The sequence below is a fragment of the Haliotis rubra genome, unplaced genomic scaffold (assembly GCF_003918875.1).
Source record: "Haliotis rubra isolate DU_JTF1 unplaced genomic scaffold, ASM391887v1 Scf449, whole genome shotgun sequence".
Lineage (NCBI taxonomy): Eukaryota > Metazoa > Mollusca > Gastropoda > Lepetellida > Haliotidae > Haliotis > Haliotis rubra.
In genome coordinates, this window is record NW_025767134.1 from 150,775 (window position 1) to 169,148 (window position 18,374).

The following is an 18,374-nucleotide window of genomic DNA, read 5'->3' on the forward strand; positions in this document are numbered from 1 at the left end:
CCTAGCATGCAGCAATATGACTAATGGCAATAGTGACGCTGCCACACAAGGCAATGCAGCAATGCTGCTTGTATGCAGCAATATACACACAAGGAATCCCTTGCATGCAACAATATGACGCTGCCACACAAGGAATCCCTTAGCATGCAGCAATATGACGCTGCCACACAAGGAATCCCCTAGCATGCAGCAATGTGACGCCGCCACACAAAGAATCCCCTTGTATTCAGCAATAAGATACTGGCACAAAGAATCCATTTGATGCAGCAATATTTCGCTGGCATAAGCAAACATCCTAACTCCCGTGAATACAACACACTATGAGACACTGTGCATGGGTCGGGGTCATTTCTCCCGGGGAGAGGCGCCATCCTGGTATCAAGGGTCCGGCCCTGTTGATACATCGAGAATGCCACTGCGGCTGTGATATTGATGCATTACTTCTACTTTATAAAGGCTGGCCACAGGCCTACTCACTCAATGGAATGCAGCGAAAGGAACCATCCATTTATGTTCAACAGGAACATGAGCAATCTATACGAAATCTCCCATTTGGGCCAACATGGGAATAATGGGCACTGTGCCCAATATGAATGAGAAAATGTATGGCATCCAGTGCTGATAATGAATTATCACTAATTCCAAAAAGAAGCATTTTCATGTCGTGCGTCCAGATGTCGCCATTTAACATATAGCAATGCGTGAACAGTTTTCTGAAAATGAGAGAGGCCGCTTCACGACAGATACATCTCCTACCTCTGATACAGAGATGCTGGATGGCTATGAATATGTTAATTGTTGACGTTCGTTGGCGACATCTGGTCATGTTCACCTAGTAGAACAGTCATCTTCATATGTCAGATTCTGGTGTATGGATTATACATCATTAAAACGATTCTCCGAACATTGTGGGCGGATATAGAATCTCATTTTACAAATACGTTTCTGTATGGACGTAGGGTGAATGGCAGAAATCTCGTTTTATCCATCAGTGTTGTTCTAGGCACTGCGACCGTCAGATCAATGCTAGTGTTGCGTCTTAGCTTTGTAAGATGTAAACTTGCATCTGTATTTGAGACAAGGCTTTCCCACATGGAACGACAGGCTATTTATCCAACTCGATCCCCTTCCTACCCTCCGCCACCTATCTCTACGTAATTGTTATGAACTTGCCACTACACGCCACAGTATCAAATATGCATTATCATACATCCAGAAATATTCATGATAATTTCAAATTCGTAAATAAAAACAGAACAAGTACTGCATTCGACATCCCTAAGCATTAATTACTGTAGAACGTTTGTATGTGTGACAGATGTGTTCGATTGGTGCTTGCATATGTAATTACTCACGGTTTATTGTAACACCGAGCCAGAAACAATGCCTGGAGTGAGTGAGTGGGGGAGTGAGTGAGTGAGTGAGTGATTAGGGTGTTCAATCGCTTTTGGCGGTCTTCCAGTCACATCACACAGGGGAACGCCAACAATAAAGTGAATGTTGTTTAATTTACACCAATGGTGACAAGGACCTGTTATAATATCATGGTGGATTATAAAGAATCGAACCTGAGCCATCCAAGCCAGTGACTGAAATCCTAAATCCTGAACAACGGTGGCCCCCCCGTTAGCAAGTTACGCCAATTTTACAATCGTCTTAGCTAAAAGTTACACCCGTTCCACTACCCGATCTTAGGCCGATCGTAGCCGGTCCCGATCTTACGATCCGATTCAAGCTTAGATCGAGACTCTTTCGTGCGAGAGATAGAGGAATGCGAGGCACGAGTTATCTCCCTTTGCATAGTCTAGCAAATGATGGAAGTAGTTTACGAACCAACTCAGTGAGTGAGTGAGTTTAGATTTACGCCGCACTCAGCAATAGTCCAGCTATATGGCGGCGGTCTGTAAATAATCTAGCTAAGATGCATAGCGTTCACTAACATGAGCGTTCATGTTAGTGAACGCTATGTATCTTAGCAAATCGAGTCTGGACCAGACAATCCAGTGATCAACAGCATGAGCATCAATCTGCGCAGTTGGGAACCGATGACATGTGTCAACCAAGTCAGCGAGCCTGACCACCCGATCCCGTTAGTGGCCTCTTACGACAAGCATGGGTTATTGAAGTTCAATATTCTAACCCGGGCCTTCATGGGTATTTTTCCAACCAAGTGTAAACGTGGAGAAAAATACTAGAGCAAAATATTAGGGTAGTGAGCACCTTGGTTTCAGGTGCATGTGCGTGTGAACGCTGGGTATCAGGCATAATATAATAATAATAAATGCATATTTATAGTGCGCCTATTCCACATCCTGGAGCATGCTCAAAGCGCTATGTACAGATAATTTACACGAGAGTATTTACAGCCGAGAGTATTTACAGCCGAGATTATAAGTAATATACTGAGAACAGGTTTTAAGTCTGGACTTTAAAAATGTCAATTGCGTCAGAGCTTTTAATATGTGCCTGAACCTTGTCAATCAGAATAAACAAGGCGTGAGGAGGCATCCTCTATAAGCGCACGTGAAATCAAACATATTCGTATCTTTTTGTTTCAGAACATTGTTCACTTCACGGCTGTCCCTATTCTTAACCATGACTTTGCAATATTGTTGTACAAATGTGTTACACCGACTCGCTCGGCTGTGTTCCCATGACGACAGTGGTCAGACTGGCCTGACATTTGTAAGGTTTCAGTGCAGTGTTTGTTTACATCACAGAAATATACAAATTCATTTCATGGGGGATTTTAGGGGACGCTCACGGTGAAATGCTCGCTCTTATTTTTCACATAGAATAGGAAAGCCACCATTTTGGTTTCTCTACGATTGATTTTAGCTATCCTAAGTTGGTCATGATTAACTTAGACTTTGAATCTTAACTTTACAATTGACTTAGGTAAGATTGGTTAGTGGAACGGTATGCCGATCGTAACGTCACGCTAAGATTGGGATTTTAGGGGTTAACGATTGGCGTAGGGCTAAGATCGGTTAGTGGAACGGCACCCAGTTGGGTTTCCTGACTTGGTTGACACAACTCATCGTATCGTAATTGCATATGCTCATGTCGTTGATCACTGGATTGTCTGGCCTATAATCGATTATTTACAGACCGCAGTCATATAGCTGGCATATTGCTGAGCAAACAACAAACAAACTCTAACAATATGAACTCGAACGCAGCGAACCTCGTTTCTTTCTGCTTGCAACAAACTGTCATTCAAAATTCATTCAGGCAGATCCAGCTTCCATTTGACATGTCCCAACGCTCGAATGCACCGAGGTCATTGTGGGACAGGCTGGCTTGGGTAATATTTGGTATGATTAGGAGAGGCGATCTGACAAAACAAAACTGGTATGAGCCAAAAGACGTTGATTCATCGTTAGCAGGAACAAGAATACGTACCACTTATGCTTAATTACTTGTCGAAAATAAAAATATTAAATCGTAACATTAGCAGTCATATCAGGGACACAGTTTAATTGACGACATTGTGGCTGTAGAGTGTGAAAAGTGAATTAACAACTAAAGCATCAACTTCCACTAGCGTCATTAGTCTCAGATTTGCTGGTTTTCTTGGAGTTGTCCTCCCTGTAATCAACGTAGATGGCACTATACTTTGTGTACGCGTCACGGGGTCATGTGATCTCTGAAAGCGGAAGCCATGTTGGATGAGACTGTCGACTTTATCGCCGATGCATCCTAATCAGGGATGGATACTTATAAATCAGTGACATTCTTGAGCAAGATGAGGATTTGGTCACATCGAATCTAATTTAAGATGGCGCTCAAAAAGGTGAAAGGGACCCTAGAACGGGTCCTGGACAAGAATTTGCAAGATCTTGTACGAGGCATAAGAAATCACAAGGAAAATGAGGTGGGCAGGTTTCGCTTGCCACAATATGTCATGTCACCTGATGTGTCCTATGTCAGTGTTACTTATTGGATATTAGATGTAAATCAGGATAGATGTATTGATAATTTTTGTTAGTTATCTGAGAGACGTTAGTTCTGTCTTCGCTTGATCTGCGCAGAAGCCGGTAGCCGGTAAACTGCCGATGTGGAACCCTTCATAATCAGTGTAATTTAGATAAGTGGGAGGAACAAGCGATACACCGTGTACCAATAAACATTGTTAGTCCGTATTTCCAGTTCTCATGGTGTATTTGATTTGAAAACTTATTGTATTTTTGTTATCATAAATTATTTGTTGCATGATGTCATATATGAATTATACATCAATTTTGAAATAATCACCAGGCAGCCTGGCTATCACATGAAGGGTGTTGCAATAACAGGGTTGATCACATGCCTTTTCACAGGGGTTGTGTTGTTTTTATATTTGTGTTTGTATGACAGGTCATATAATTCCCTTAAATGTCACATTACAATATAACTTGAATGAGATAATATGCCCAGTATAGTTCTGCTGCAAAATATTTACGTTTGTCATGAAGTGTTATCTTGGGTTTCAGATAAAGAGTCTAAGGGTCTCTTTGATTTAGTCTGATGAGCTATTGTCTCCTTGATCATTGTTTACTTCAGTTGTAATTGTTTACAATAAAGACGGACCATAGTATTATAATGGAAATCAATCATAATGTTTGTTACCATTTGGAATGATAATTTGTTTTTCAAATGTTACATTAGCCTCATGTCTTAATGTTGTCATGTATTTATTGGCATGTGCAGGTTATGGGTTAGATACATGTTATTATGAAGTTTGATAAATAAGGTGATGTATATGGCCTCTATGAACTACTATTGTCTTAACAAAAATATGGGTGGGCTTTGATAGCAATTAAAGAATACCAAGAAAAAGACACCATGAGAGAAAATGTGCACAGATAAAATGTATATCTCCAGACTCAGCATCAGAGGAAAATGTCTTATTTTATTTACTTTGCATTTTTCACCCATTCTGTTTGTTGTGATCATCAAAAGTATCATAAATCTGTAAAATATTGTTTCTTTTGTCTTTTACCATGTACTGTGTCAGTGGTCAGTGATGTTTTTTTCGAAAGCGTGTCATTTTTAAGACAAGTGTTACCTTTTCATTTTGTACAAGTTATCCTTTGTGTTCAGTGTTGTGTTACACCAAACCCACGCTTGTCTTAACAGGCGACTGTTTGTGTCCATTTGTCAGGCTCAGTGATTTGGTGGATTTTAATGTCATATCCCATTTTTGTGGATCAATGATCAATGTGTAAATCACTGGATCACCATGCAGATATATGGCATGCATCAGGAATGTTGAATATGAGTGTGCATAACGAAGCCTCCAACTATCATGGCTATTATTATAGTACTGTCGGATATAGAAAAAAACCTGTATTTTCTCATTTATCTCTACAATTTATGTAGTTGATATGTGAAAGTGTGAAATATCTGTTAAACTGAGTTCGGCCTAACTTCAGTCTCAGTGGTAGAGAGATAGGAAATGGAGAAAAGGGACTTTACTGAGGGGAAATTAGTGCAGAAATGAGCAATGCGGTCCAAAAAGACTTATTTGGAACAGACCATGGCTTTATGCAAATTAGTGTGCGACGATATTGTATTACGAGGGACACTTTTTAAATGCCCAATTTGAAATTAGACGTAGATTCATTATAAACGATAGCAGACGTAAAAAATAATAACTTTTATGCTGTAACTATTAAGGATGTAGCTACCATGCAGTCTCACTGTCACTATAAAAAGAAACAGATAGGAGGGGTCGCCTCAAAAGCAAAACCTGGGGTCGGGCTTGGGGATAGAGATATCAGCTAAGATAAGATAATCCTTTAGGGCAATTATGCTGGGGAGGTACACGGCACGTCATAACAATTTACAAATAATATCCAGTCCTGTCGATCTTAATTGGTGGTCATGCCACCTATATACTACGATCGCGTTTCTATGGTTTTGATCATCATACTCTCTTACATATCTCAACATAAATTTTATGAAAGAAAGACACCGTAAGATGTTAATCAGTAGATGAGACAGTCAACACACAAAAAGCACAAAATATCTTTGAGAGATGACCCCTTGTGCCTGTAGGCAGCGCGTGCATTTCATGCCAGGTGAGTCGACGGTCCGTCGTCATACCTGGCTGAGCGACCTAATTGCCATCTATCATCTGATCTATTGTTTTCAGCAGCTATTCGTATTTTTTCTAAGTTTTGCCCGATTTTACGAGTTAACATGCTTTTCTGGATATCGTATTACGCATCCCACTGAACGCCCAGTTAGGCCGAAGTGGGTTATTTCGACATATGCTATATGCAATTGTGTCAATTTTAGGGATACAGAGTAAGAGCCTAAAAACAGTTTTTTTCTATTTCCGACAGTACTATAGTAGCTGTATGCTCTAACCTTTCCTTTGCATAAAGCAACTTTTTTAAGAATTTTTGTGATCATTTATAAACAACCTACAGATAAGATCTATCAATACAATCCCCATGTCTGCATGTAGGTTACTAGTATTTGCTGAAAGTTTCTATCAGATAGGATATATAGAAAAAACAGAACCATAGTCTGGACAGTCAAATATTGGCATAACATTTCTGTTATACCACTTCAGCAAGTTGAAGATAACCTGAAATCTTCATAACTATTCATGATACTAATGTAGATGTTATGTTGATTTTATGATAAGAGTAAAAAGTGTGTAGGTGTGTTTATGTATGTGTTTTCATGCTGCATAACAAGTCATGAATATTAATGACACTGTGTTAAAAGTATTGATGGGATGACAATGCTTATGTAGTAGTTGTACTATTCATTTGCATTTGTACGGTCACCCCAGTATCATAGTTATGATAGAGATAAGAGACCATTTGGAGCAATTGACATTTGTTTGATGACCAGTGAATGAAGCAGTGGGACATACATTGTTCTGACATGTAGCAATGATGAATGAAACTGCCTCTTGATAATTTGTGTAGTCATATGTCTACATGACTTGCATTCTGATTTGTGCCAGAGTCTACTGATCATGGTTTTACTAGTATCAGAATTGCTTCGTTGTGATATTAGCATGAGGGTGGTAAACCATGTCCATGACACCATGATGAAGTTAATAAATAGTAACTGGGTTTGACAAGAAGGAAATTCATGCAGTCTTTTATGCAGTCTTTCATGCAGTCAGTACCTTTTCTTTTTGTATAAATAGGTTGCAGTCAGTGTCTTTGTGAGTCAGTTTCATATTTTGTGATACAACTGAAAATTTCAGTCAATTGTCAGAATGCTTGTGTCACTTGGTCAGATTTCTTTGACAGGTTGACAGATTCTTCAGCAAAGTATATTACCATCACAAACTGGGTTTAATGTCATATATTTGAGTTCTAGGTTTCATTTGACCAAAACATGATCCTAATTGGTTGAGAGGAGTAAATTGCATGAAAGTAGAAAGATAACCCAAAGTAACGATCCCCATTAGCCTGTCTGCTTAGTAAATCAATAAAATTATCAAACCGTGTTGTGGCGCTTCAGTTATTGTTTTTCATATCTAATATGAAATTTGATATTGACAAACGTATTCAGGTGATGACAGTTTAAAAACGTGAAGCAGTGAATCTATTATTAGATCCAATAAATTTATCCTTTTATAAGCATTTTGAATCAATATTGTACAGTTTTGAACGGTTTCAAATTGTCACTGATTTAGGAAACCCTCCATGGCTAAAAACAAATGTTTGAATGTTTTGTTAAGTACAGCTAAAATGATTAATTGCTGAGTCTGATAACATCTCAGTGCTTCGTAATAGTGTGAATTCGTGTTTGATTACATGTATTAGAATTATTATCAGCTAATCGTGAGTGAGTTTATGTACTGATGCAATGTTTAATTATTGTTTTGTGCTGCAGGCCAAGTACATAGCAGAATGCATCGACGAGATCAAACAGGAATTGAAGCAGGAAAATCTGGCCATCAAGTCCAATGCCGTCAACAAACTCACCTATGTAAGTCATCACCTAGTCATTACTATAACCAGATGTGTCATGGGATGTGACAACATCTATCCCTCAGCAAACCCTAGCAGTAGGAGAAAGTAAGGGCAGCATAAGCCCATGATATAACATGGTTGATGGTTCGTGTCAGTCAAGTCATGGGTCAAGTAGACGGTATAATGTGACTATTGTTCACAAATATTCTTGACATGGTATTGATCAGCGTTTTTATACACATAATGTCACCAAAACTTTCAATAAAACATTTTTTTGTCCATGTAAATTAAGCAGGCATTTGGTTTAAGATATTTGATGGAAATGGGTTTTTATCTTGTATGAATCATCTACTTTCATATCCGAAGTAAACTTAACTGTTTCATACTTTCTTGTGATGTTGCTCGGCTGTCTTTTCCTTTCATTGCTGTTAGGTGGATGCAGCATGTTTCATCATGTTGCTTATTGTTGGTTGTATTGATGGAGATAAAAAGCTTACTGCAATTGATACTGCACTTTTCTGATAGTGTTAAGTCTCAATATATGGCGCAGTCGTTATGCACAAATGTAGCTATTTTACATAACACATACAATATGGTTATTTGCTGATGAACATATTTAGATGGATTTGACACATGTAGGTACCATATGGATTTAGCTTCTATCAAAGACGATATAATCTGGTAATATGTGTTGCATTATTTTTTCAGCTCCAGATGCTGGGCTACGACATCAGTTGGGCTGCTTTCAACATCATCGAGGTCATGAGCTCAACCAAGTTCACTATAAAAGTCAGTATGATTTGCTTCTATGGTCAAGACAATGCTAACATGGTTGCCTGGGATGTAGTACTCTTTGTGATTATCTTTTCTAAATTTGAGAGTGAAACTTAAAGGATCCTGTCATATTTAATAAATGAAGTATTTTTGTGGACTTTCAATCTGTTGATTTTGTGTGTTGAATTTGAAATTTAACATCATGTTTGTCTTCTTTTATCAGCGGATTGGATATTTGTCGGCTTCGCAGTGTTTTCATGATGAGACGGACGTCCTCATGTTGACAACGAACATGATCAGAAAGGTAAATCTGATTTCTTTCCAGCTAAATGCTTATGGAGATTATTCCATTATCTGTTTGGTCATATTTCATTTTGTTTCACTTTTCATCAGTATGTATTTGTAAAGTATAGGTTCATTCTGCTTTTTTGTCATCCCAAACTGATGTTGACATGCAATGTTGACTTGTTAATTCAGGATCTCAGCAGTCAGAACATTTACGATGCTGGCGTGGCTCTCAGCGGGCTGTCATGTTTCATCACGGCAGACTTGGCCAGGGATCTTGCTAATGACATCATGACACTGGTGAGATGTAGTTGTTGCCTCTGTGGCTTTTTGTTTGGCTAATCAGATAGTTAATCTGTACATGTGTTAGCAGTGTTTCATGTGAGTAGAGGCCTGGGTCATTGAGTGTGAAAATATAAGGTAGACTCTCCATTTCTGTAACACTGCAAGTTCTGTGTGGAATGCACTTCTGGTATTTCATGCTTGTCGTATGTGGCAAGGATTGGGTCATGAGGCTGGTTCACTTGTCCAATTTTGCATCATTTTACCTTAGTGACATGAATCATTATTTGACGTCGAACTGATGGTTCGTCTGGTTGGTTCATGTAGGCTATCATGATATACAGGGAGTATTTCTGAGAGCAGCTCAAGACAGCAGTCAATCACTCCAGCTCCTATGTTTCTGTAACTGCAATATTCGTTGAGTTGATGTTTCAGATTACTTGCTTGTGTGGTACTCATTGTTTACATTTTATCTGATTTTTTGTGCAGTAAGGAAATACTTTACACATATGAGATCAACCCATGTTAACAAACACGTTTTGTATGCAGATGACATCATCTCGGCCGTATCTGCGGAAGAAGGCGGTACTCTTTTTGTGCAGTAAGGAAATACTTTACACATACGAGATCAACCCATGTTAACAAACACGTTTTGTATGCAGATGACATCATCTCGGCCGTATCTGCGGAAGAAGGCAGTACTCATCATGTACAAAGTATTCCTCCAGTTTCCCGAGGCTCTCCGACCTGCATTCCCCAGGCTGAAGGAGAAACTAGAAGACGCAGACCCTGGTTAGTGGTGTTCACTAGAACATTGATTGTTATATATCAAAGACTTGTTGCTTATCTCTGTTTTTAAATGACATGATTGGGTGTGCCACTTGTCTTGAGCAATGGATACCTTGAAATACTAAAATAATTTGAAAATTCATTATTAACTTTATCTGGAAGGACAGTCTATTTTAATAGTAAATATTTTTCTTACTTGACAAAGAAAATGGGTTTGTGACAAAATGACAGTGTTCAATCGCCTAAATGCCTAAATACACAGAACAGCTTCACTGGACTTCTTTAAGTGTTACCCATCATTTGCTTGATAACGGTGTTAGGATCTCACACCGAAACATCACATTTATTGCATGAAAGAGGCTGTCTATCCATAAACAAGTGTTCCTCTCTGACTTCATTGGATATTCATGGCCACTTTTGTAAGATGTTTAATAATGTCAAACATGCATTAGACCAACTAATAAAGTTACGCTGGAGTGTTGTAGGCCTGTCCACATGTAGCACAGTATCAGCTGTTGACCACTTTGTTCTACAGGTGTCCAGTCTGCAGCGGTCAATGTCATCTGTGAGCTGGCCAGGAAGAACCCCAAGAACTATCTGTCTCTAGCTCCTCTCTTCTTTAAACTGATGACCAGCTCCACCAACAACTGGGTCCTCATCAAGATTATCAAACTGGTATGTTGTCCCGTGCCCCCTGACATCAGCTGACATCAACACACAACAACACACAACATTGCCTGACATACTGTATTCCTTGCTCTGCTGACCATTTGGAATACTTTTTATGTTATCTTTCTATTCACAATTACCCATTGTTCAAAAAACTTTATTGTTACTCTTCACCAGCAGTAATATGTTACACACAAAGTTATCACATAACCTTACAACTTTGTCTGGGCTGTGCAGACATCATAGCCTTTCCTTTCCTTTCCTTGCCTTCCTTTCCAAATTGGGTGTGTTTCATGAAAGGATGGGAATATCCCCACTCAACTGTTAATATATTGTGTGTGTGTTTTTTTTCCAGTTCAGTGCGTTAACACCTCTTGAACCTCGACTTGGGAAGAAACTGATCGAACCTCTGACCAACTTGATTCATAGGTATTAAACTGTCACTTGGAACTCTGCTACTAGCATATTCAGCTGAAATTGGCTTCAGTTAAATCCAACTAGTCGAAAGTTCATATGCACAATGTGTGTAAACACCAGTCACACTATATGTCTCAGAATAGCTTCAACTTTTTTTAAAAAAACTTTCATGAAAGGTATTGCCCTTTAATTATGTTAATTATTTATTTAATGTGTGTGCATATTTTGTTGTTGGTTTTATCCCAAGATTATCATCGTTAGGTAAATATAATACACAGGCAATTAGTCTTTGCACTTATAGTTTCTAATTAGTCAATGAGGTAGATTTTCTGTAAATTCCAATCCTTATTTTCCCTGGGTGTATTAAAAATGAGATGTGCAATTTCTCACACTGAATCAGCTCTCTTTCTCACTGCAATAACTGCAGAAAGTCAGATGTGCTTTTATCAAGGTTTCATTTGTGATGGTATTCATGTTACTTTCAGCACGTCGGCCATGTCGCTGTTATATGAATGTATTAACACCGTGATAGCAGGTGAGTGAGACTAACGTCCTTCACTTAGCACAGAGTGACTGAAGTTCTCACCTTGCCAGTTTGTAGTGCCATTCTCAGTTTCTTCAGAAGTTCCAGTGCTTGGTTTCAGACCATTTCAATTTATCAAAACTTGATGAAATTTTGAAAACGTCCTGAAATCACTACAAATCCTGATGACATAAACACCTTCCACTAATGGTTTTCTCAAGTGTGAATTAATCATTGTTTGACTGCAATAAATAACACAGTATTTTGTGTCATGTGGGTGCACCATTACATATATGTAGATGTGATAGTAATTTGAAAGTGTCAACTGCCCTGGCTTTGGTTGAAACTCATCAGTTTAGGTGACTACAGTTGAGTACTTGAACAGAATTACTGAGGCAGAGGTGGGAGAAACTGGTGAGATGGCTTCTATCATTCTACTGACATTTACTTCATATCTACTGTTGGTAGACATGGAACTCATATAGTGTCTATCACCTCTGAAGGTGAATATTGAAGGATGAAATCAATGTCTGCTGATTTTCAGTAATAGAGTTTAAAGAAATTCCACAGTCAATATTCTGTGTGTCCAGGACCATATACACTGTAAGGGTTCCATGCCATTTCTGTGCAATCTGTTTACTGACAATACAATAAATGAGGCCTTAAAAATCTTGTTCCGATTACCCAACCAACCCTTGAATTCTGATGCCGACCCTATTTTGTTTAAAGCGGTATGAATAAAATAAGCTTTCAGATACCATTGTTTTTTCCTGCCACCGGCAGACATAGGTCATTCTGATAGAGAAAGTTGACATGATGGCCGCAAGCTTGATTACAGAAACGATTACACATTGATAAATTAAAAATAATAAAAAATTTAAAAAATATGTAAAAAAAAAGAAGTCCTATCTACCTACCCTAAACTGTAAAGAGGTGTAATCGGGAACCACAACATTTTGTTTGTTTGGCCTGATTAAAGCCAAATTGACACATTTATGACAACTGAGTGAAGTAATTATCCAAAGTTTGTATCTTGTGAACTTAAGCTCTTTCTATTATCCATTGCTCATGACGTTTTCAACCTGGATGTACTTGACAAATTGCTTAGATGTATGGGATATCACCACATTATTATTACATTATTTTTTAAGTTGGGGTTGATTAATGGTTTTTTATACTGGTTATTTAAAACATTTTGAAAATGCAAATGTTACATGGTCCTCATCTATTTAATCATCCTCTCTAAACCATCCGATGAAAGTTTAGATGAATTTATCTTGCCAGTAAAGCACGTACTGAAATTCTGACAGGCATTAATGACATTCAGTCATTCACTCAGTTGATTTCATGATGTGTTTGTTTTAGTTTTGTTTATCATCATATGTTACTACAGTATTTCTATTAGCTGTTTATACTTTTGAGTTTCAGTTGAACATGTTGAAGTAAAATGTTAAAAACAATATTGACAGTTATATAGATTTTGAAATATATTACTTGTGTGCGTTTGTGGATTTGCCTTCCTTGTGATAATTAATGTCACATTTGTACTTGTGTCATCCTGCTCATCTGCAGGAAGAACTTGTCTGATGGTTGTGACCGTAGTGTCAGTGTGTTCATACTTGGGGCACTGGGCATTCAGAAACACTTTGCTTTGGTTCGAAAAAGTCCACAGCAAATGCTTCATTCATGTTACCACTTCTAGTTCTGAATGATTCTTGCAGAGGACCTGTGTAAAACATTGAAAGTAACTGTTTTATCTTTACGTTGTCGATAGTCTTTACAGGGGCAGAAACAGGATATAATCTTGACATGGAATATTAGGGATAACAGAATTGTTGCTATTCGTGTAAGGGGCTACCCATGATTTCTTTCTCAAATGAAGGGGCAGGAAGCAGGGCTCCTATATATCGAAACGTTTGTAGGTCTAAGAACTTCTTAAAACCATTCTTAGTGTTTTACAAATTTCTACTACCCTAACCCTGAAATGTTCTTATCCCTACGGATTCTTAAATTTAAGAAAAATCAAAGACAGCTAGTGGGTTGTCGTAAATGAGATACTCAAATTAAAGATGGTGGCATTGATTGTTTTGATGAATGATGTAGATCTAAAGGTGAACAGGGATGTGTTTACAGAAACAGGACGAGGTATTTGGATTTGTTGGATGATCATGAGTTAGAACGATGTCCAAAGAGGACACTGTAATTTGCTATCACCTCTTCAATTAGTGTTCCCCCTTTGTAATAGACCAGTTTGAGGTCCGTTGCTTCCTAGGAGTGCTGGGAATACAAGCACTGAACAAATAGCCGCCAACTCTATTATCACCTGCCTTGTTTGTAAACATGGGAATCCCCTCATACCTGTGACGTCACGGGAAAACCCCTACTAAATCTCACTTTCAGACAAAAGACTTCCTTTCGTGGCTTACGAAAAGTTATTAAGACTTGGTTAGTCGTGTTGGGGTTACGAACTCGATAAGAACGATTTGAGAATAGGTCGTAAACATTTTCTTAAGAATTCTTTATCTTTGGCGTAAAGCAGTTAAGAATTTGTAGCTCTGCTTAACGCCATACATTAACATTCTAGAATAGGGGCCAGATTATCAAATGTATTTGTTTGTGTCATAAATAACAAAAATGTTTTCCAAAATATTCCTTGTCATTACTTTACACTGATAATTTTATGTCAACTGAAAATTGATTGTTGAATGAATTGAATTATTGACTGATATTTGTTTTGCACAAAAGAAAAAACCCATTAAATTTTCAATGTCTTATTTTTCATTATGATTTGTGTCTGCAGTGACGATTTGTGTATGACATTCCAGAGTCTATAAATTATTTCAAAATATTTAATCCTCTAATAATTTCTCGCTTTTATCTTGCAAATCTTTACAAGATTCATTAGCACTGACTTGCTTTCATTTTGAGAAAATGGAAAATGTATCCTATAGACACTGGTACTGTAGTCTAGTATTTAACAACTGTATGTTTTTGATGCACTGACATTTTGGTTTGATATTTCCAGTGTCCCTATCAATACTGCTTGTTTCCTTTTCCTTCCTGTCATTCAGTTCCCACTTTGTTTTCATTTACATTTTGTTCTTGCATTATATGACCTTGATTACTGATGTAATTATATAATTTACACTCCCCATGGTGACCCTCATTACCTCTTCATTGGGAGCACACCCACACAGTCTCTGCAAATATCAGCAGCACAGTCACTCAGTTGTAACATGCTACAGGGACTTAATATAAACAACAAGTTGGTATTGGATGCTTGACTTGCACAGCGTCAGCTTTCATTATTTGATAGGTTGTTTGTATGTTGGGATCTGAGACACAGAAGTAACTATCAAAGACTGGATAGGTTTCTGAATCATTAAACAACTTTGAGTAACATTCTTGTCTTTCCAATTGTAACACCATCATCAGTGAAATAACTGTTATGTGTGAAATAAATCTGAAAGGAACCTGTATTCTCACTTCTTCAAAGTTAATACCATGTCCCCTCCTGAGTGTATTGTGTTCTCCCATAGAACATAGCATTTTGTCCTAAATATTTTTGTAGAACACTAGTAATGGAAACAATCATTATTTCTTTGCATGCATCCTGTAGATATATATGTCCATGTCTAAAGTGTTTGAGATTAAAAGTCAAGGGGTCTCTGTTCTGATCCTTGTGTCAAGATTTAGGTGTTCTGAACATTCAGCAGAAATCTCCAGGATCCCTCTTAATTCCTGACACTATGTATCTGAGCACCTGTGCATGTGAGCTAGATGTTATGTCTGTCTGTTTCTCTGTCTGTCTGTCTGTCACAACTATAAATCATTATGTCAGTGTTGATATTGTATTTGACTGTCAATCACTTTCTGTCATGGAGATGTTAAGCACATATATTGAATCATGCTTTGATTAATATACAAAGTCTTAGAAGTGATTTCTACATACAGTATATGCAAGACAAACAATAGAATTCATAGCTTTCCTTTAACATGTATATTACCACTACTTATCCATACCTCCTGATCAAATTAGTTTAGAAGTTTCGAATAAATGTTAATCAGCCCTCAAACATGTCTAAAGGATCAAAGCATCTTCTCCTTCTCCTGCGAGATCTGATGAGAGTGAGATGAAGACAGGTTTTGCGGAGTTATGACCCATTTGGGGAATGCCATCTGTGAAGCTTGAAAGGATTAAAGGCCTGTTAAGAACGATCCATAATACATCTCGAACACTGATTGGAATTATCACAATAGGTGTGCCCCTTGAGCTTTTGAAACGATGTCTGAAACATATCAAAACTGACAGCAACATCTGTAGTAAGAGTAACATACCTCCCCATGTATAGGAAACTTAAAGTGTCTCAAATAATTACTTGATTTTCAGTGCATGATGAAATATTAAAGCTCAGTATTTGCTTTTAACATCTCCATTAACGTGAAACTATCTGTGTAGTGATAGATGTTGTAAGTTTGACTGAGGGGTCAACTCTGTGTTGTGCTGGAAGCACAAGTAACCTTGGTAACTGACTGCTCCAGACTGTAGCCTGGGCTGTAGGTTCACTGCGGACACATACTGACGATGTTCTCTCTCCTCTTACAGTCCTCCTTTCTATATCTTCAGGCATCCCCAACCACACCGCCTCAATTCAGGTACTTTTACAACCTCATGTCCTTCCTACTGCCCCTCCGTCCATCTACCTGCCGACTGACCACCTTGCGCACCACCAGATAGATCTCACCTAGTGACAATCATTATCTACATTGAGTTTAACTTCCTTTCTTGAAATTCAGAGACAAGTAATTTTTCTGTGATTGATTTCCAAATAATTGGTAACTGTTCTTAAGTATTAAAATCATGAACTATATCTCAACATATATGAACAAAATTACAATGAAACAAGTGTAAACATCTGTGTAGACCATCATTAAGCACACTGGAGCAGGGCTTATAGTTTCCGTAAAGGTGATGAATCTGGTGTCTGAAACAAGCCATTCTTGCTGAGCAGGGTTGTCTCCCTTTGGCTACAGCTGCATGGGTAGTTGATTAGGTTCATAGTGGTACACGTCTTTGCTGGTCTGATATTTATCTTGGAGATGTTTGAAGCTGGAATTATAATAAATCAAGATCCATAGATCTTGTCTGTAGAGAAAGATGTAATCTATGCATGTGGGTTGTGGCCTATGGGTTTTATGGGATGGATTGTTTACAATTGCAACAGAAATATCTTCAGTCGCTTCACTAACTTGAACTGCACTTTAATGAACAATTTCCGAAGTTAGTTTGGCAGCCTGGCATCAGCGGTGTTATAGTCTGAAGTGCTTTGCAGGAATGGCTTGAGGTGTTCACCAGTGACTGGTTGTCATGGTAACCTGATGGCCTCATGGTGTGTTGGTAGTTTTAGTTGGTGGGAGTGTGGTATGTTTATTTTGTTCTCTGTATCAAGTGACATGTGTATATTTGCTTTACATGGTGTTGTTGATATGAATCTATAAGAACCTGTAATGAAACACCATCAGAAAACTAACTGTAATGTACTTTAACTTTGTTTGTTCAGAAATTTGAAACTAACATTTTTAAATACCTTTATAAAACATTACATTTTAATTATTACTAGTATGCTTCAGTTTTAATTAAATGTGTGTTAAATTTCACTGCCTATGTACCAAATGAGTTTCAGATTATGTTTAGATAACTGTGTAGTTTGGTATTGCACAAGTGCTTGCCATGTTGCTGTCATTTGAATGATACTTGTTGTCTTCACCCATGTGGCCAGACTGTTGCTGGGGTAACTTAGCCTAAATGGTTTGTTTCTTTCACCCTCAGCTTTGTGTTCAGAAACTTCGCATCCTAATTGAGGATTCTGATCAAAACTGTAAGTATACTATTTTAATGTTTCTACTAGAGTCAAGGTTTAGGTTAAAATGTATTTGTATTTAATTACATGAAATGAGTTTGATGGAAAACTATATTACTGTGAACAGAATAATTGAAATGTGGAACTAGCATGTTGATTTTGAAATATTTGTTGTCAGAATATGGTAGTAAAGTATGGAGAAAGTAATTGAAGTAATGGTTTGTCTTTCACTGGTAATTCCAGTGTCCATGGTTTTTGTGATATGGCATAAAGGAGTGCAATAAACGTAACATTGATAAACAAGTTAGTCCTTGACTCATTTACATAATTACATCTCAAAATTCAAACTACAAAATTCCCAATTGATGTCTTTTGAAAATAACTAATGTTATGTTTTGTAGAATTTACTTGTATTTCAGTGACCAGTCTGAGCTAAATAACGTTTCCCCCAAAACTGCCTGACACTTAGTTTTGAATCCTGTAAATTATTGAAGTGTGTGATGTGGCAGGCAATGTGTGTAACTGATGTGTTTTGTGTGACAGTGAAGTACCTTGGTCTCCTTGCAATGTCTCGGATCTTGGCCACACACCCCAAGAGTGTTCAGATGCACAAGGACCTCATCCTGCAATGTCTGGATGACAAGGACGAGTCAATACGACTGCGGGCATTAGACCTTCTCTATGGAATGGTGAGCTACTGGAAGTATTTAACACAATTACACCTATATAGAATGTCTATGAAGACTTCTCATTGTAAGAGGCAACTAACAGGATTGTGTTGTCAAGCTCTCTGACTTGATTCTCTTGCCATCATATTCTGATTGCGTAGATCGATGCTCATGA

General features: G+C 37.9%; 1 protein-coding gene across 3 annotated transcripts in view; it reads left to right on the forward strand.

Moving 5' to 3' along the window:
• The first annotated feature begins 3,641 nt into the window (after positions 1–3,641).
• The window catches only part of LOC124289758 (AP-3 complex subunit delta-1-like), a 37,132-nt gene continuing 22,399 nt past the window's right edge, over positions 3,642–18,374 (forward strand). For 2 of the 3 annotated variants that reach the window (XM_046726402.1, XM_046726404.1), the window contains exons 1-12: positions 3,642–3,877; positions 7,852–7,947; positions 8,640–8,720; positions 8,929–9,009; positions 9,183–9,290; positions 9,935–10,064; positions 10,597–10,736; positions 11,086–11,159; positions 11,633–11,682; positions 16,277–16,326; positions 17,501–17,549; positions 18,075–18,220. In XM_046726402.1, coding sequence (XP_046582358.1) covers positions 3,782–3,877; positions 7,852–7,947; positions 8,640–8,720; positions 8,929–9,009; positions 9,183–9,290; positions 9,935–10,064; positions 10,597–10,736; positions 11,086–11,159; positions 11,633–11,682; positions 16,277–16,326; positions 17,501–17,549; positions 18,075–18,220 — 1,101 coding nt within the window. In that variant the 5' untranslated portion in view covers positions 3,642–3,781. The remainder of the gene's footprint in view (positions 3,878–7,851; positions 7,948–8,639; positions 8,721–8,928; positions 9,010–9,182; positions 9,291–9,934; positions 10,065–10,596; positions 10,737–11,085; positions 11,160–11,632; positions 11,683–16,276; positions 16,327–17,500; positions 17,550–18,074; positions 18,221–18,374) is intronic. The other variant, XM_046726403.1, reaches the window with a different exon arrangement.